The 20,832-nt window shown below is 38.1% G+C and overlaps 2 protein-coding genes across 14 annotated transcripts in view; one reads left to right on the top strand and one right to left on the bottom strand.

The window, feature by feature from the left end:
* The window catches only part of LOC120414208 (collagen alpha-1(XVIII) chain), a 622,129-nt gene that overhangs the window by 564,905 nt on the left and 36,392 nt on the right, over window positions 1-20,832 (bottom strand). The gene's annotated exons all lie outside the window — the stretch shown is intronic.
* LOC120414215 (ATP-binding cassette sub-family G member 1-like) lies at window positions 17,193-19,238 on the top strand. The gene is made up of 5 exons (XM_039575321.2): window positions 17,193-17,446; window positions 17,500-18,068; window positions 18,124-18,195; window positions 18,257-18,556; window positions 18,620-19,238. Exons 1-5 carry the CDS (start codon window positions 17,232-17,234, stop codon window positions 19,213-19,215), a joined length of 1,752 nt encoding a protein of 583 aa, XP_039431255.1. The 5' UTR covers window positions 17,193-17,231; the 3' UTR covers window positions 19,216-19,238.

The following is a 20,832-nucleotide window of genomic DNA, read 5'->3' as shown; positions in this document are numbered from 1 at the left end:
AGCCAGAGGTCGACGGTTTTTGACCTCGGAACATACCCGCATAGCATCAGTGAGTATGGTAGACTACATTCCAGATGTGTTGAGATGTCCTGGGTCATCCAAGGACTCCCTGGAGTTATGACCTGTGGGTCTACCACCGTAACAAGCCAGAGGTCGACGGTTTTTGACCCCGGAACATACCCGCATAGCTTCAGTGAGTATGGTAGACTACTTTCCAGATGTGTTGAGATGTCCTGGGTCATCCAAGAACTCCCTGGAGTTAAGATCTGCAGGTCTACCACCGTAACAAGCCAGAGGTCGACGGTTTTTGACCTCGGAACATACCCGCATAGCATCAGTGAGTATGGTAGACTACATTCCAGATGTGTTGAGATGTCCTGGGTCATCCAAGGACTCGCTGGAGTTATGACCTGTGGGTCTACCACCGTAACAAGCCAGAGGTCGACGGTTTTTGACCCCGGAACATACCCGCATAGCTTCAGTGAGTGCGGTAGACTACTTTCCAGATGTGTTGAGGTGTCCTGGGTCTTCCAAGAACTACCTGGAGTTAAGACCTGCAGGTCTACCACCGTAACAAGCCAGAGGTCGACGGTTTTTGACCTCGGAACATACCCGCATAGCTTCAGTGAGTATGGTAGACTACTTTCCAGATGTGTTTGGGTGTCCTGGGTCATCCAAGGACTCCCTGGAGTTATGACCTGTGGGTCTACCACCGTAACAAGCCAGAGGTCGACGGTTTTTGACCCCGGAACATACCCGCATAGCTTCAGTGAGTATGGTAGACTACTTTTCAGATGTGTTGAGATGTCCTGGGTCATCCAAGGACTCCCTGGAGTTATGACCTGTGGGTCTACCACCGTAACAAGCCAGAGGTCGACGGTTTTTGACCCCGGAACATACCCGCATAGCTTCAGTGAGTATGGTAGACTACTTTCCAGATGTGTTGAGATGTCTTGGGTCATCCAAGAACTCCCTGGAGTTAAGATCTGCAGGTCTACCACGGTAACAAGCCAGAGGTCGACGGGTTTTGACCCCGGAACATACCCGCATAGCTTCAGTGAGTGCGGTAGACTACTTTCCAGATGTGTTGAGGTGTCCTGGGTCTTCCAAGAACTACCTGGAGTTAAGACCTGCAGGTCTACCACCGTAACAAGCCAGAGGTCGACGGTTTTTGACCCCGGAACATACCCGCATAGCTTCAGTGAGTATGGTAGACTACTTTCCAGATGTGTTTGGATGTCCTGGGTCATCCAAGGACTCCCTGGAGTTATGACCTGTGGGTCTACCACCGTAACAAGCCAGAGGTCGACGGTTTTTGACCCCGGAACATACCCGCATAGCTTCAGTGAGTATGGTAGACTACTTTCCAGATGTGTTGAGATGTCCTGGGTCATCCAAGAACTCCCTGGAGTTAAGATCTGCAGGTCTACCACCGTAACAAGCAAGAGGTCGACGACTTTTAATCCTGTGACATACCCGCATAGCTTCAGTGTGTATTGTAGACTTCATTCCTGGTATGTTGGGATCTTCCAAAAAGTCCTTGGATGACCCAGGACATCTTAACACATCTGGAATGTAGTCTACCATACTCACTGATGCTATGCGGATATGTTCCGGGGTCAAAAACCGTCGACCTCCGGCTTGTTACGGTGGAAGACCTGCATATCTTAACTCCAGGGAGTTCTTGGATGACCCAGGACATCTCAACACATCTGGAAAGTAGTCTACCATACTCACTGAAGCTATGCGGGTATGTTCCGGGGTCAAAAACCGTCGACCTCTGGCTTGTTACGGTGGTAGACCCACAGGTCATAACTCCAGGGAGTTCTTGGATGACCCAGGACATCTCAACACATCTGGAAAGTAGTCTACCATACTCACTGAAGCTATGCGGATATGTTCCGGGGTCAAAACCCGTCGACCTCTGGCTTGTTACGGTGGTAGACCTGCAGATCTTAACTCCAGGAAGTTCTCGGATGACCCAGGACATCTCAACACATCTGGAAAGTAGTCTACCATACTCACTGAAGCTATGCGGGTATGTTCCGGGGTCAAAAACCGTCGACCTCTGGCTTGTTACGGTGGTAGACCCACAGGTCATAACTCCAGGGAGTCCTTGGATGACCCAGATCATCCCAATAAGTTGTTACAACAATGTACTGTAGCCTACCGCACTCACTGATGTAGTCTGGGTAGGATCCGTTGTCCAAATTTTGATGTTTGGACTTGTTTTTTTGGTAAGCCAGTTGCACAAAATTCCCGGGAGTTTCGAATGGACTAGAACATCCCAGGTGTTCCAAAACCATGCCAAAATGTTTTAATATCATAACTAAACAATATTAAAATGATACATTTAAAAAAATCTCCGACAAATTACGAAATCCCAAAGATTCTTGATTTAAGTCAGATTCTCAATTTAAGTCATGGACATTCTTTTTTTAAACGATTCTCGATTTAAACACCCCCATTTCGTTGTGTAAATCAAGAATATGGTGTACTATTTTCTAGAAATCAGGAGGAAAAAAACGAACATGGTCAGTAAAAGATCTCAGATATTATGGTAAAATGTTGTCCGGTTCTATCACGTGACCCTTCGATGGATAGATAATCCTTCTCGATGAACCTGAAAATTCTAGATATTGCTGTCTTTATCAAAACTTATGAGTAAAGTAAAACATAAGAGATCATTAAACGGCGGACGATGCTATTTAGATGAATAATTCATCAAAATAATTTATTTTATAAATATGAGGAAGGCACCAACCACCTAAAGGTGGATTAAGAAATGTTTTTTTTTACCATACTGCAATCGAATATATCTTTTTGATAAATAAACTGTTTGCAATTTTTAGCAACTTTTAGGCAAACATTTTTTATTCTTTAAAGGTTTTACCACTTTAAGCATGTTCTGGAATTTTTTGTTGATTTAAAAATCTTTTGAATTTTTGAAAATTTTAGATGTTTAGTATCACAGAAAGTTTTTTTCCGCATTTTTTTTTTGTTTTCGTCAAATCTTACATTATTTTTTTTTATTATTTTTTAAGAATAGGAAAAGGAATAGGAAAAGGAATAGGAAAAGGAATAGGAAAAGGAATAGGAAAAGGAATAGGAAAAGGAATAGGAAAAGGAATAGGAAAAGGAATAGGAAAAGGAATAGGAAAAGGAATAGGAAAAAGAATAGGAAAAGGAATAGGAAAAGGAATAGGAAAAGGAATAGGAAAAGGAATAGGAAAAGGAATAGGAAAAGGAATAGGAAAAGGAATAGGAAAAGGAATAGGAAAAGGAATAGGAAAAGGAATAGGAAAAGGAATAGGAAAAGGAATAGGAAAAGGAATAGGAAAAGGAATAGGAAAAGGAATAGGAAAAGGAATAGGAAAAGGAATAGGAAAAGGAATAGGAAAAGGAATAGGAAAAGGAATAGGAAAAGGAATAGGAAAAGGAAAATGAATAGGAAAAGGAATAGGAAAAGGAATAGGAAAAGGAATAGGAAAAGGAATAGGAAAAGGAATAGGAAAAGGAATAGGAAAAGGAATAGGAAAAGGAATAGGAAAAGGAATAGGAAAAGGAATAGGAAAAGGAATAGGAAAAGGAATAGGAAAAGGAATAGGAAAAGGAATAGGAAAAGGAATAGGAAAAGGAATAGGAAAAGGAATAGGAAAAGGAATAGGAAAAGGAATAGGAAAAGGAATAGGAAAAGGAATAGGAAAAGGAATAGGAAAAGGAATAGGAAAAGGAATAGGAAAAGGAATAGGAAAAGGAATAGGAAAAGGAATAGGAAAAGGAATAGGAAAAGGAATAGGAAAAGGAATAGGAAAAGGAATAGGAAAAGGAATAGGAAAAGGAATAGGAAAAGGAATAGGAAAAGGAATAGGAAAAGGAATAGGAAAAGGAATAGGAAAAGGAATAGGAAAAGGAATAGGAAAAGGAATAGGAAAAGGAATAGGAAAAGGAAAAGGAAAAGGAAAAGGAAAAGGAAAAGGAAAAGGAAAAGGAAAAGGAAAAGGAAAAGGAAAAGGAAAAGGAAAAGGAAAAGGAAAAGGAAAAGGAAAAGGAAAAGGAAAAGGAAAAGGAAAAGGAAAAGGAAAAGGAAAAGGAAAAGGAAAAGGAAAAGGAAAAGGAAAAGGAAAAGGAAAAGGAAAAGGAAAAGGAAAAGGAAAAGGAAAAGGAAAAGGAAAAGGAAAAGGAAAAGGAAAAGGAAAAGGAAAAGGAAAAGGAAAGGAAAAGGAAAAGGAAAAGGAAAAGGAAAGGAAAAGGAAAAGGAAAAGGAAAAGGAAAAGGAAAAGGAAAAGGAAAAGGAAAAGGAAAAGGAAAAGGAAAAGGAAAAGGAAAAGGAAAAGGAAAAGGAAAAGGAAAAGGAAAAGGAAAAGGAAAAGGAAAAGGAAAAGGAAAAGGAAAAGGAAAAGGAAAAGGAAAAGGAAAAGGAAAAGGAAAAGGAATAGGAATAGGAAAAGGAAAAGGAAAAGGAATAGGAATAGGAAAAGGAAAAGGAATAGAAAAAGGAATAGGAATAGGAATCGCTTCTGCAGTATTTTTGCACCACATTTTGCCTCCACTGCTGCCACTGAAATCTGGTATGACCAGCCCCCATAATTGCATGGAATAACTAATGACGCAAAATTACTCCTTTTGGCATACGGAATGCATGGACTATGGTTACTCCGAATCAAAAAATACCAAGAAAGCTCGATTTGCGAAATTGTAGAGAAACACTCATCAGTCTTTTTCATATGTTCTATTTTAATAGTGTTTCTGGTTACTTCTTGCAAAAAGAAAATGTTCAAATATTAAAACTGATTGTACTTATAAGATATTAAAAAAACACTTCTGTACCATTATTTTCCATTATCAAGTTCAAGGACTTCCAAAAAACCATTCTTCATGCCAACTCTCTGGGCGCCCACCTGTACACAGAGTCAGTTTTTGTCATTCTGGAAACTGAAACCTTAAAAAAAATCCAGTGAAAGCAACAAAAAAGCGCAAAAAACTGACACTGCAAACCCATAGCCCGGCCAGGTACGTTTCATGTTTGTTTATGTACTACTACCGGTAGTACTCGGTCCGGTACTCGTTTTTCCGCTCTGCGTGGGACCTATCCAATGAATGTCCCCCGCTCGCTCAACAGGATTTCCCTTTTTCATTACAGGTGGAGTTTGATTTTGAGAACAATGCTATGATTTTGAAGTATTTGTCTTGACAATTTTATTTTCAATCTTTTTTTATTGTTTGAAAAGATTATTTTTAATCTTTGAAAATATATTCTAATGTATCAAATCGGATATAAAATCGACTCTTCCCTACCCCGCTGTAAAAAGAACAGCGCCAAGCACTTTATTCTCGGATTTTACTGTTGTTCCAGGTGAGCCAGGATATGCTGGCGGAGTGCGAAATTCCACGTGGTCTACTGGTGGGATGTGTACACGAATGCAAAACGGACAAGCACATTTATTAATACCCGGCAGCGATTCCATTACTGTCAGCAGCAGCCAGCCAGCGTTGCCAGTGGGAAAGAATTTTTTCTATTCAACTCTGTCAGGTCAGGGAAATATTGTGGGTGAAATTTTTAGCAAGCAGGGGACGAGCTTCATCAGCTGGATGACATTTGTACAATTGAATCGAGAAGTTTGTGTTTTTGTGTGGCGGGAGGTTCATCTGTATTGCGGTCAGTGAAAATCAATGTGAGTTTTAAGTGTTAGTTCTTAACATTTTCTGCCATTATTATTTAAATTGAAATAAAAAGCATAAAATGCTAAACATCGAAGCTTGTTAAATTTTCTAGAATAATTTTAGATAGCTGATAAATATTTCAAAATTCGGATAGTTTTTGTTTATGAACATGGGCTAGTTTATTTATTTCTTTTGAACTTTAAGGTTTTTCAAATATGTAAAGCAACTCAGCATTTGGTAAAAATTATGAATTATTTTTCAAAAGTGTGTTCGCATTCCGGTGAGCAGAGTAAATCGATACATTTTTAAAAGAAATTCCTTGCTTAGAAAAATCAAGACACTTTGATTTTCAATCATTCAAAAGCCCTTTTCCCACAAAAATATCTTCAAGAGTCAACCGCCCTGGGCTGGAAAATTTGTTCACTTTCCTCTGCTCGATGAAGAAAAGGCTCCTTTGCCTCCTTTTCCCCCCAACCCGATGGCGTTGATGATGATGATTGTGCCCCATAAAAGTCACCACACGTGACATCACTTCCAGCTGCTCCGCGTGTGAATCTTGACACACGTGGCCAAAATGTCGAGCTTTTTTTTTCTTTCACTGGTATGGTGGGCCAACAGGTATTTTCTAGTCGAGCGTGAAATTGTGAACGATTTTTTTTTGTTTTCTTATTTTAGACTGTCGTTAAAATTGATTGTATCGCTTCCGGGAAAATCGAAAACTGGGAACATTTTTTTTTTGTTCGTCGGACAGGAAGCGAACAGTTTGATTGGAGTGACGGGAGAAATGAAATTTGTTTAGGTTGGAATATTTGATTGGTTCAATTTACTTAATTTGTTTGCGGTTTAAATATTTGACTTGCAGCATTTCCCATTCTCGCAAAGTTTTGTCTTGTTGAGTCAGACCTTTAACAATTCAACTGCTCCTCTTGATTTTGACTTTCAACACTCAAAAGTTTTGCCCCAAAAAGAAAGCAAATCATCAACAAATAATTCACTGAATCGAGGGTTCCACTTTGGCAAATTTGCTTCAAGAATGGGTCGACTCGAAGAGTGCTCTCGACGCTTGTTTGGACTTTTCGCTCTCAAGGTTAAAACATTCAACAACTACCGAAAAACAACTATCAAAAGAAGCACTTTCTCGAATTGGGCTACTTTGGAAAACCCACGCACCACCCCCCGCTAGGGGGGTGGGTCGTCCAGCAACGAGAATGGAATTTTCACGCTCGTTTGCTTGCTCTCTCTGCAGAGGGGAAATTTGGACGTTTCCAAGCTGAGAACAACTTGAAAATTATCTGACGTGGAACAAACAGCATCGCCGGGAATTTGTGTGCCTTCCCACTTCTTGTTTACGGATGTAATCGCAGTAATTTTGCTAATTAATGCGATTAACAATTGAATTTGGAAAGTTGCGACAAGCTGCAAGCGCTGAGGATGTTGCGCAAAAGTCGTCAAAAAGTAGGTGTCGATACATATATTTTCGTGTTTCAGTGTTTGGCATACTTTAGCACAGCTATTCTCACCTAATGAGTGGCAATTTTCGAGCAATAACAAAAGCCAAAGTCGCATAACATCTGCTGATATTTGGATAGTAGGGACTTGGAGAACACGGAAAAATAAAGATGTAAGATATATAAAATGTAATTTAATCAATAGTAAAAAACTGAACATATTGTAGGTTTCCAGACAAAACTCTTTTATTTTTTAAGAAAATTCGTGAGCCTTGAACACAATTTTTAAGCATTTTTTCTGTAAGTTTTTTGAAAACTTTTCTTACTCTTGTCTATTCCATAGTTATTAGTAATAATTTTTCGATTGAATTACGATGTAAAACACAGCTGAAAGGAACACCAAAACTCTGTTGCGTACCTAAATGAACTCATTGTAACTTGATTATTCACAAATAAAACCGAATTGAATTGAATTAAGCATTTTTTTGGTATGCTAAGACTAGCTTAGTGATTCCCAACCAACTCACACGAAATCGGGAAAAGATGCCCCGATCCGTCTTCGATTTGCGTGTCCCTGATCACGAATCCGAGTTCTGTTTTTTTTTTAAACTTTGCCATTTTCCTTTCCTCAACTGTACTTTTTTTATACATGTCATTTTAAGGGAAATTTAATGTTCTTTTCAAATCAACATTGACTCAAAGGTTTTTTTTTTCATTTAGAACAAAGTTTTAATTTTTAAATTTCGTATTTTTTTCTAATTTTGCGTATAAAAATGTTCTACAAATTTGTATATCAGTTTTTGATGTATAAACATGAGGAGTTTGCTTATAATAGCTTATAATCATCACGAGTTATCGCGATTTCACGAGAAAAAAAAGTTTTGAAAAAGTTACTTTTTGCGTTTCTCTTTGTTTCGTTATTGATGTTACATAGTTTTGTTATTTCTTTCACGGTATTTTTGATTTTTAACTTTGCAACTCTCCCAAAAATGTTTGCTATTTGCGTTTTAAGTTTTGTTTTTATTTTTTACTCGGAACCTCTCTATATTTTTCATTCTTTTGATAAACGAATGGTTGAAGTATTCAAAAAACAAGGCAATGATTAATATATTATTTTCAGTATAAAGTTATTTCCTACATTTCAGTTTTTAATTGTTTGAACCGAATTACAGTAATTCTTTTAAAAAAATATCCTTTGGGCAAGAGTAAGTTTATCTTGTTTTTTTTAATTAAATTTATCAAACCATTAATAATTTTTATCGTATTTGCCAATAAAAAGATTTAATTTGAATATTTAAAATGTTGATTCCAGACGGTTAAAATTTGCATGGTTGAATATAATTATTTTTGTTGGACTTTACCTCAATTATGTTGAATAAGTAATATAATATAAAGTATAATAAGTTATATTATACATCAGATAATGGCGATATGTTTTTCATTTATCGACATTAACTTATCGAAATAAATTGCAGGCCAAGGATTGATACCTAAGAGCATGCAATGGCACTGACCTTGTTGCGTGCTCTTCAGTTGACGTCCACGTAAGGAACATCCTGGAAGGAGCGCAACTAACTACATCCGTAGTTCTGTTAGATCATCCAAATTATCTTGATCAGAACAGTATAGCTCTGGTTCCTTGCGAGTGTCCTATTTTCTTACCTCCATGTTGGCTTGGTTTTCATGATGACCTAGCTGGTGGCCTGTGGAAACGGATCGTAAACCTTTGACCACCGCGGGTCAGAGTCGAGACGGCTAAAAGAAAGGGGCGTGACAATGTGGGAAAGGGAAGTAATTTGTGATTGCAGACGGTATTGTTTTGATTCGCAGTATGTTGAGTCAACTGCTGTGGATGTACCTGAAACATCGCACTCTTTTTTACCAATTGATACTGCTGTAACAAACTTTGTTTTGTTTTTTTTTTCCTTAAAAATATACTTTTCCTTAATGTACTAGTAATATCAGGTCTATTTATCATTTGCCTAATCCTTTTTTTTTTTTGATTTTATTGCGAATTTATTTATTTGAATAATTCTTTATTTGTCCTATAAATTATCATTACTATAATCTAAGCTTGTTTTGTATCTCTATTTATTAACTATTGTCTTATTTTACATCTAATACATCCAGCTTCTCATTTTTATTTTTTTAAATACGCTCATCATTCTCTTACTATTGATTCTTGATTTTTATAAAATATATTCTCTTTTACTGCCTATTGTTTTCAACCTTCAACCTTTACCCTTTTTTTCAAACAAGTGAGGTTCGAGCCCTTACTGAATTTATGGAATGATTAAAGGATTTACACAAATATTACTATTGTACTTTTGAAAAACTTTTCTAAAATGCTTAGGACCAAAATATTGTAACAAAACACCGCGACAAAAGAAATAGCAACAGATAAACACGACTCAACAATAGGGAAGATTTCAGGAGAAAACAATACACAGTAAAATAACAATTAGTTTTTGAATTCAAACTAAAAATAAAACAGTTTTTGCTTTAATGAAAATTGATAGGCACACTATAAATGGTTAGGCGCTTATACTTACATCAAACCCTACGTAATGTACCACCCCCGGCCGAGTTAAAATGCGTAACCGGAAAAGAAGGTGTGCATGCCTGGCACGAACACTCAAAGCGTGTTCTAGCGTGTTGCTCGTACTGACTCAGAGCAAGGGTGAGATGTAGGTGTAAGGGCAGTGCGTGTTCGTCGGGAACCTAGTGCATAAGATCGGTCAAGGCCCGTTCTTACACTGAAAATTGCGAATTGCGAATTGCGAATTAACTTATCGAAATAAATTAACATAAAAAATCATGAAATATTTATTCCACTTTTTATTACTAAAAGTCATGAAACTTTTTAAATAGGTATATTGAGCATTATTTATTGAAAAGAACGATTTTGTTATAAAGTTACATGAATTTTCGATAAACCGTTGGTTGAAAAATGAGAACTAATTAGGTGAAACTATTTTTTCTCAAAATTAAAACTTTTAAAGAGGCTCTTTGTTAGCAACCAGCAGTCCGTTCACCTAACTCTGAAATGAATGTTTTATGTTAAACATATTTTATTCAGCGATTTTTTTTCTTCATGATATGATATGAAATTGCAAGAAACTGAACATTATTTCGGTTGTTTTAGTCCAAAAAGTACAAAAATGACAAATCTGTACATTTAAAAAAATGCAGAATCATTGTCGATCGCAAATTTGATTAAGCATCATTAACCATTTTTTCCATTAGGATGTAAACCAAAAATTTTTAGCGGGAATTCAAGGGTTTGTTCTGGTGGGCTTACAGAGCCCAATTTCCAAATATTAGCTTGATTTGACGTAACAGATCATGGCACTCCATCTTGAGTGGGAGTTAATCCGTAAAAAGAGATTTATTTAAAAGGTTGAATTTTGAGGTACTTTGGCCATTTATGCAATTTTTCAGCATCAGTTTCAAACTTTGAGTGACCCAAAAGCCCCAAAATTTACATTTTTGAAGAAATCTTTTCTACGGGTTAAATCCAATTTAAAATGCAAGTGAAGATGGCCAGCCTCTGTTATGTCCAGTCAAGTTCAAATTCCGGTTCCAGATGTTCCACATCCTTAACTTAAGTGCCAAAGATGCTCTTTTTTGTTCTTATAATATTTGTTTCAAAGCTTACAACAAAGTTTTGGTAATTCAACTTGAAGTGGTTAAAAATGGTATGAAGACTGGTACGGAAAAAAACTATCATTAATTGCTTATGCTTGGACAAAGTTTAATCCAGATTATAGCTAAAAGTTGATTTGTAAAAACGTTAGAGAAACAAAATCCAAGTTTCTCTTTAATAACGTATAAGTTTGAATTTGGAAAAAACCATCAAAATCTGGGCACAATTTCTTCTCATTTTCGTTTTCTGTGTTTCTTTGAGCGATAATTCAATGTCAACGAGAACAAAAAAGTCGCATAAACCAAAGTAGAAAAGTTTGCAACGTGCTCGTAAACCTGACAACGACTGCAGACAAATTACACGTGGTGTCACACTTCTTTCCTTCCGTGAGATTACTTTCGCTGAAGATTGAAGATATTTTCAGAATATGAAAGCATAAAAAGCAGCTAGGAGAAGGAAAAGTTTTTCCGCCATACGAATGTTCTGTCAGTCCACTAAAATAGCACACAGTGTATCACGTAACACTGCCTTTTCCGGAAACGAATGTCACTGCCCATTTATGCTGCAAAAGACTTAAGGTATCGATTACGCCGAGGCTCAACCACAGAACAGCAACAAAGATAGGCGGCTTGACTATAATCGGATTAGAAACGTGCGGGGCTGCGAATGTTTGTATGCTTGTGTGATCCACCTTGAGGATTTGTCGGTTAGTATCAATGCATAATCCAAGCCGTCGAAAGGCCCAAGTGTTCTAGCAATCGGATACACCCATCGACCAGTGTGGGAAAGCTCAGCTGGTCCTGGAAAGGCATGTGACTGCCAAAATGGATTTAGCGAAATGTGGGACGTTCTGCCGGGAGGAATTATCGGATGGATATTGAACTTTGACAGAAAATTGAACTTTTGGGTGAGAAATCTGATGATTAAGCTCTTAAATCTGAATTTTTTAAAGCAAACAGTACAAAACATATCAATAGAAGAATTAAAACTTTGAAAATATGAAGATTTAAATTTACTTGCAAAATTATGAAAACAAGTGAACTGCATCCATTATTTCAAACTCAATTTCATATGTGAATTTCATCTGTGCAAATCTTATTCAGGATGTAATATGATTTGAACCCAGTCCTGCAAGAACTTCTGACTCCATCGAACATCCAGCAGAATTGTCACCAGCTGATATCAGATCGATTGTTTGCCTAGAGCATTTTGAGGAATATGGGGTGATGCAGTACAAATTTGTTCAAAATGTGATAAAATGTTGCTTTATTTTCTCAGAAATTTCTGAAACTTTAACTATTTCTTGGACACTTTTTTAAACTAAGTAAATTTCACCCCAAATTGTACTTATCATCGTTCGCTCCCTCAAATAACCACGTAGTCACTGGCGCTAGTTTGCGAGATATTATTGGAAACCGAAACAAGTTGCAAAGTTTTCCCTTCTCCTCCTCAAAAAACGACAAAAACCGACTCAAGTTACACTGCTTGCGGGGCGAAGCTTGTCTGCTCGAACATCGGCTGCCGGGAAATTTTAGTGTATGCGCCTTTCCATCAGTTACTTCATCGATCCTGGGGTAGCAAAATTGAAAATGTTACGAAACAAAGTTTTGAGATTTTTTTTTGCGGAAATCTGAGTTATGAAAAAGTGACGCCAAAAGTGATAAGCGCGTGACGAGTGGTTTGATTTAATCGTCATCTCAGCTTTTTGAATTAAGCAGTTCGTGAAGAAAGTTTCGAGATAAGACTCGCAACACTCTTTTGATAAAGTTAAGCTCCGAAAGTTAAATGTGGTGAAAAAAGTTAACAACAATGAGTTAAGATTGATAACGTCATGATTCGAATTCCCGGACGCTTTGAAATCCGGACAGCTCATCCTGTTTTATCAATTATTTGGATATAAGTTCGCAATATGAATGTCAAAACTGTGTTATTTGATGAATTCTAACATCAACTTTCATTTAAAGTTTGTTTGAACGCTGTAGTTAATGCAAAAACAATTATATAAAATTAAATTATAAGTTCACCAGAAATGTGAAACATTTCACTGACATATTTCATAAGCGTCCGATGCACCGGGAAGGCAAAGCAGAAATTTATGGTTTTGATTTCCTTGAATTCTAGCAAATTTTTACATAAAAATATCGATTGTTTAGATGTAAACAGCTGATTTGAGACCTAAAAAATGTCATTCACTAACATTTCAGTCCAAATTCCAGCGGTTCATAGGCAAAATCGAGTGTCCGGAATTTGAAGTAAAAGTGTCCGGAATTCGAATCAGCTTTTATCAGTGTCCGGGATTCGAAGCACAATAAGTCATTTAAATTTTAAGATTCTGATGAAAAATTGTTAGAAAAGACATATTTTGCATGCATTCTCTTAAAACTGACTGTTTATACTACATCCTGATGATATTTCTACATTTCAAACTTATTACATGATTTTTTGCCAGTTTTAACAAAAATGATATGCTACTAGTGTCCGGATTTCGAATCATGACGTTAGATTGATTTTAAAATGAGCGATTCGCTTCTAAATTGGTCGATTTTATGAAATTTGAATTTCTACTATGTTAAAGCTATTTTGTATCATTAATATATCCATGAAATAGTAAAGTTTACCGTTAAGTTTGCTACGGTATGTCCACGTGTCCTTCCTCCCCAGTAGATTTTGTGAAATGTGATCCGTTCTCAAAAACATCTCTTCGGAAAAAAACGCAGTAGGGCTGGCCACTTTAATTTTCGGGGGTTCTTGGGTGTACTGCACTTGGCTACAAGTGCTTGAAGTTAAATCCTTGCACTAGACTTTCCAGCAAGCTTGCATCGGAATAGCTGCGTTTGTGTTAGATAACTAGATTAGATTAAATTAGATTAGATTAGGTTGGATTAGATTAGATTAGATTAGATTAGATTAGATTAGATTAGATTAGATTAGATTAGATTAGATTAGATTAGATTAGATTAGATTAGATTAGATTAGATTAGATTAGATTAGATTAGATTAGATTAGATTAGATTAGATTAGATTAGATTAGATTAGATTAGATTAGATTAGATTAGATTAGATTAGATTAGATTAGATTAGATTAGATTAGATTAGATTAGATTAGATTAGATTAGATTAGATTAGATTAGATTAGATTAGATTAGATTAGATTAGATTAGATTAGATTAGATTAGATTAGATTAGATTAGATTAGATTAGATTAGATTAGATTAGATTAGATTAGATTAGATTAGATTAGATTAGATTAGATTAGATTAGATTAGATTAGATTAGATTAGATTAGATTAGATTAGATTAGATTAGATTAGATTAGATTAGATTAGATTAGATTAGATTAGATTAGATAAGATTAGATTAGATTAGATTAGATTAGATTAGATTAGATTAGATTAGATTAGATTAGATTAGATTAGATTAGATTAGATTAGATTAGAGATAAGATTAGAGTAGAGTAGAGTAGAGTTGAGTAGAGTAGAGTAGAGTAGAGTAGAGTAGAGTAGAGTAGAGTAGAGTAGAGTAGAGGGTTTTATCCCATATTCCCGAATCCCACTTTCCCGAATCCCATATCCCCGAAAATCATTTCCCCGAAAAATCCACATTCCCGAAAATCATTTCCCCGAAAGTGCCATTTCCCCGAAAATCATTTTCCCGAAATTTCCACATCCCCGAAAATCATTTTCCCGAAAATTCCATATCCCCGAATGTCATTTACCTGAATGGCCATTTAACCGAACTGTCGTTTTCCCGAATTTACATATACCCGAATGGTTATTTCCCCGAAAGTTCCATTTTCCCGAATGATATTAAATTAGATATAAACTGAATTGTTTTTTAGGGATATTTTTACAAAAGTATGACCTTAATATTAAATTCTCCTACGTGTGTTTTTAAATATGAAAAAAAAAAACAAATGACCGTAGAAGGCCATTCATAAACCACGCGGAAACTTCAAGAAAGCGAGGTTTTGAGATCATCCATGTGCAATAAAAAAGATTTTTTTTTGTATGGACAATTTTCAGCAAAGCACAATTTTTCAAAACGGTATCCACGTGGTAAGGATTGCACAGCACCGATATCTTTAAGCGACGACTCGAAACGCAGGAATCAGTTTGTTCTAGATTTTGTTTAACTTTTTAGTGAAATCTAAATAGTTGATTATTGAATTACAAAATGCATTTTTTTAAATATTTCATCACCGCCATTTTGGGTTTAAAATTACTAAATCACTTTAAAGTAGTATAGGGGTTGTTACCCGAAGTGAACTTTTGACAAGGCCTTTGGATATCCGAGTCTGGACTGTATTTCGATTTTCAACTAAATGCAAAAAAAAAGCGAAATGATCAATGTATCAAATCGACGCTGTCGTGCTATCTTGTCGTTTGTCGCTTTTTGACGTTCCGAGAAAAATGCGTGTTAGTGTTTGACCTTGAATAAACGAAAAATAGAGCACGCTATGTAAACAATAACAATCACGTTTTATTTTGTTGACCATTCTGTGCATTGTCCTGAAATTTGTTTGAATTTGGTTGCTGAGGTCCCGAGTTATAATTACAATCGTTTACGGTAGTCGGGCATGTACGTGTGTCAAACGCATTCTGATCTGAAACCTCTTTGGCCAGTTGTCTCACTTACAGCAATTTTCAGAGTGTGTCAAGTTAGCACGAGACAAAATTTTTCGGTTTTTATTGAATATCTCAGAATTGAAATCGAGTTTTGGGCATTGTGAGCTGCACAAAATGGCTTTCTTAATTCAATTTGGCCCAAAATCGACGTACGACAAGTTAGCTCGACTGCGACGAAATGAGAAAAGGCAAATGAATTAAGCGGCACGCAGCTATTTAGATTTGTTCATTAGAAATAAGGGAGCGTTCTTTTATTACGTAAAGCAAAATTTGGGATTTTTGACCCCCCCTCCCCCCCCCATCGTAACAAATCGTAACAGATGAGCGACCCCCCTACCCCCCCCCCCTGTAACGTGTAACGCAAGGTCTTTTTGCATTTTTTTAAGAATTCTTATATGAAAATTTTGCGTTACATAGCAGAATTTTTCAGCACTCCCCCCCCCCCTCCCCCTATTTTCGTAACATTTCGTAACATACACTGACACCCCCTCTCCACCCCTAACTGCGTTACGTAATAAAAGAACGCTCCCATATGTACTCTGCTCAAGATGTTCTCCTTCTCTACATCATTTGTCATATTCGGAGTTTTTGTTGGATTCGGCGGAGACAGTTCTTTTTGAAAGGCAGTTGGAGTAACTAAATCTCAGAATCCGGAATTCGAATCCTTTAATTCCACAGACTTAGAAAATATTCAAAACTCAAGTGGAGCTGGAATAAAACGCTCGTAAAAATCTCGGAATTTTTTGAACGTTCAATTGTGGACATGATACTTCATTGATCGCCACTTCCCCGAACCCGGTCAGGCGGGTATGCCCGTTGTCCAGAACCGCGCGCGCGGTTCTGGGCAACGGGCATACCCGCCTGACCGGGTTCGGGGAAGTGGCGTTCGGGGAAATGGCCGTTCGGGGATATGGTCATTCGGGAAAATGATTTTCGGGGATGTGGAAAATTAGGGGAAGTGGCCATTCGGGAAAATGGTTTTTAGGGGAAGTCGCCATTCGGGGATGTGGCCATTCGGGGAAATGGATTGTTCGGGGAAATGATTTTCGGGTAAATGACATTTCGGGAAAGTGTCTTTTCGGAGATGTGGCATTCGGGGAAATGTCTTTTCGGGAATGTGGGTTTCGGGGAAATGTCATAGATTCGAGGAGAGTAGAGTAGAGTAGAGTAGAGTAGAGTAGAGTAATATAAAAATATAATAAAATATTGCTGTGAAATTACACAGTAAAAAGAATCATGGTAATATCTCATCTGGGAAGGGTTACATCTTTAATGTAAAAAAAATGTGTTATTTACCTCTGAAAATGTGAAATTTTACCACTTTTCTTTTGTAATGCCGCATATTCGGTCTAAATTGAGGTAAAAATACATAATAAAAGATGTGATATTCAACCGTCCAAATTTACACCTTCCAAAGTTATACATTTTTTCACTGTGTACAACAAACCATGAACCACCCTAGAAGTACACAGTAAAAAAATTGTGTAAATTTTTAAGGTGTAATTTTGGAAGGTTGAATATTACCTCTTTTATGATGTAATTTTACCGCAATTTAGACTGAAAAAGCGACATTACAACAGAAAAGTGGTAAAATTACACATTTTCAGAGGTAAAAATAAACATTTTTTTCTGACATAAAAAATGTACCCCTACCCAGATGTAATATTACCACGATTTTTTCTGTGTACGTGAACGTGCGGCGATTCACGTAACAAATCACTCCTCATTTTTCAACGCCTTTTTGATGCATTGCTCTTGACCCAGCACAACCCCCGCCTTGAGCGAACCTCAGCTGTTACAGTTCTCAGCATCGCGATCATTCCGTTCACAAAGTCGCTCATAGTCAGGATGCCGTTCAAGATCTCCCCGATATCAACTAGCATTCCCATGACTAGCACCACGGGAACCCAACTTTCGTTCCGCGGTCTAACCTTCGCACCGTCCCCCAAGAAGATCGTGCTGGACAACATTTCGGGATCGTTCCACTCCGGACGGTTGACGGCCATCATTGGACCTTCGGGTTCTGGGAAATCTAGTCTGCTGAACGCGCTTAGTGGATTTGGGTAAGTTTGGTTGGAGCGTGTGCAAGTTGAAGTGGTACAAGCGTTGCTTTCAGACCCAAAGGATTGCAAGGTTCGATTCTGGTCAACAACGAAGAGCTGGGTCAGCAGAACTACCGCAAACTGGTGGCGTACAACACGCAGGAAGCCACGCTGCTCCCGAATCTGACCGTCGAGGAGACGCTGGAGTATGCCGTGGAGCTGCGGACTCGATCTACGGCGGCGGAGAAGCGAAAGATCGTCGACGAGATCATCTCGGTGTTGGCACTGCAGAAGAGTGCCCACAGCCAGGCTCGGGTGCTTTCCGGCGGAGGCCAGAAGCGTCTTTCGATCGGACAGGATCTGATTTCCAACCCGAAGATTCTGCTGTTTGACGAACCGACCAGCGGACTGGACAGCGAATCCTCGTACCAGATTGTGTCCCACCTGAAGGAGCTTACGAAGCAGGACCGGTGCGTGATCAGCGTGATTCACCAGCCGAACTCGGATCTGCTGGAGCTGTACGACGATCTGTACGTGGTGTACGATGGCCGGTGCATGTACCGCGGGAGTCTGCAGGATTTGATCCCGTGGTACGAGTCGGCGGGGATCGTCTGTCCGCAGTACTACAACCGGGCTGACTTTGGTAAGGTTTGTTTGATTTTTGGGATTTAAATTTGTTCAACTTATTGTTTTTAAAGTTATCAAGCTGACTTCGGAGAACAATCCACATCGGAGCAAAGTCCTTGAATTGATGAACCAAATGCAATCAGGTAAGATATCGGAATGAATTCAGATCTACTTGTGGTTTAATCTGTATTTGCCTCGCCACAGAGAACCTCCAGGAGCAGTCTTCCGCACTCTCTACCAAAGCAAACCTATCCGGCCGTCAATATCCGACCTCCTGGCTCCATCAGTTCGTCACCCTGACGAGACGTACCGTGCTGGGAACTGTCCGGAACAACGCCCTCTTCGTACTGCGCTTCGCAGGACTGATCTTGTTTGGGCTGACGCTGGGCTTCATATTCCACGACATCGGTGACGACGCGGCCAAGACCATCTCCAACACGTCCAACCTTGCCCTGACCCTGAGCTGCATGACCTTTGTCAACGCAGCAGCCCAAATCATTAGCTGTAGGTTCAGAGTATTTTTAAAACCACAAAGCAATCGCTGACATTTCGCTTTCTCCTTTGCAGTTCCCACAGAGGCAGCGGTATTCATCCGCGAGTACAGAGCCAACTGCTACTCGGTCGCCGCCTACTTCTTCAGTAAGCTTTCGGCTGATTTCTTCCCATTGATGATCGGAAACAGCGCGCTCTTTGGGATAACTTATTTCCTCACGGGTCAACCGACCGAAATGGAACGAATCCTAAAGTCCTGGCTAATCCAGCTTCTGTCTGGATGGTTTGGACAGCTTCTCGGTATCATTAGCGGATGTTTGTTCTCGCTGCAGGTTGCGACATTTTTCGTTCCAAGTGCGCTCCTTGCGATGTTGCTCTTCAGCGGGTTCTTCATTCACTTTTCCGAGCTTAACGTTGTGCTGAGACCGTTGATCTACGTCAGTCCGTTCTCCTACGGGTTCAAGGGGATTTTGGATGCAGTTTATGGCTTCAATCGGACCGAACTAATGTGCCACGTGGAAAGCGATTGTGTTTACAGGACGGGCGAGCAAGTTCTGCACATGTTGGATATGCAGGGCATCGAGTATTGGAACGAGGTAGCTGGATTATGTACTAGTGTTATTGTTTTGCATGTTGGATTTTTCGTTTGTTTACTTTTCAAGATTAAATAATTGCAATTATGTTGTCACTTTCAGATTTTCTACTCTTTTTTTTTCATGATCATTTTTTTCATGCCAAAATTATCGCTGTTCAGTTTCCTGTTACCATTCCCAAATCAAACCAGGACAACTCATAAAACCGCGCTGAACTGAAAAATAAAGCGAAAGCAACAGAGTAAAAAAAAGCCAAAGTTCGCAAGGAAACAATGAACAAACTGGCAAATAAATGATGTAATGATTATGATAACGGGGACAGAGATGGGAATCACTTTGCAGCCCACCCACCCACTCACTCAGCCACCAGTGGTGGGGGAAGGTCATAAACGGACGACAGTGACTGGAAGAATGAAATCCGCATGAATGGAAAGGGGGCTATGAAATGGTGAATAAAAACAAACTGATGCTAAAACAAGTTACAATCGGATGGGAGTGTCCTGGACGAGATTGCATGGGTCGAATCATCATCATCGTCATGTGGCTTGTTCCATTTTTTCTTGTTCATGACCCTTGGCCCCTCTTCTCTTAACCCTTTGAAGCCTAACCTTAAAGTTTTGAATAACTTAGATGATATTCAAATTAAACAATGATTTTGAGCATTACATGAAAATGTAAGTCACAAGCACACGATATTTGAGGGTTTAGGCCCGAAAGGGTTCACAGAGAAATCACTTTCCATTGCATTTAGTTGCATATTGCCTTTTGTGTGAGGGCGAGATATGAGGGATCTCACATTATGTTAGGGCTGGACCTGGACGAGGTCAGTCTATATTGGTAAACTTTTATGAGTGAACTAGCTCAGAGAGTGGAGAGTGGAGAAGCGTTTATTTTTTAAAATGTGTCTTGTCAAGTGTAATGATACCTCTTCAAACCATAGAGATTTTTTAGGTCCTATAAGCTGTTGTGTTTCATATGTTTATAGGACCTTTTTTAAAAAAAAGCTAGGGAGCAACTTTTATAAAATCTACCTTGGTTCAGACTCGATAATCCGAAGCCTAGATTTGCAGATGTTCCAACTATCCAAAAATGTGATTTTTTATTTCAAAACTGAATTTAAATTGTACGATTCTTTTAAGCTTTTTAAAGTACCCTAAAACATACTGAAGATGTGTTTTTCTCGCTGAAGTGATACCAATATTTACACAAAATTATTATTATTCCATTCACACGATTCCAATAGTGCACCGTTTTTCGGGTGCAAAAAAAAACAGATGATATCTGGATGATGAAATTTTGAGCAAGAACTATACAATTCTTTATTTTAAAACAAAACCTTGCCCTTTTACATATAATTAAAAAGAAACTGAAAAAATTGGTCAGTTTTTTCGCGAAATTCCTGATACCGTCAGTGGGGGTGACTATGGGTCAAAAAACGATACACCTCTCGTAATGTCTTAATAACAAAAACAATTTAAATAACATCGAAAATCTTTCAACGTAGATTTGTTCTTAGATAGTTTACTAACATTTTCCCAAAATATGGTGGATTTTGATGAACACTACCTTAAATGCCAATAGTTTGAAAATTGACATTGGGTCAAATGAAACTAAAATGATGCTCAAATAAAACGATATGGTAAAAACAAGTCATCCAAAAGTGTTTCTTGTTCGAGGAAATCGTATTGACATGCT

The sequence above is a fragment of the Culex pipiens genome, chromosome 3, assembly GCF_016801865.2.
Source record: "Culex pipiens pallens isolate TS chromosome 3, TS_CPP_V2, whole genome shotgun sequence".
NCBI lineage: Eukaryota > Metazoa > Arthropoda > Insecta > Diptera > Culicidae > Culex > Culex pipiens.
Note: the sequence above shows the minus strand (reverse complement) of the source record. Positions and strands in the feature narration are given on the sequence as shown.

Coding starts and splice junctions, on each gene's coding strand:
- LOC120414215 (XM_039575321.2), top strand. CDS start 17,232: ATGCCGTTCAAGATCTCCCCGATATCAACTAGCATTCCCATGACTAGC. Junction 18,069..18,123: donor CTACAACCGGGCTGACTTTG/GTAAGGTTTGTT, acceptor TTGTTTTTAAAG/TTATCAAGCTGACTTCGGAG. Junction 18,557..18,619: donor AGCAGCCCAAATCATTAGCT/GTAGGTTCAGAG, acceptor TCTCCTTTGCAG/TTCCCACAGAGGCAGCGGTA.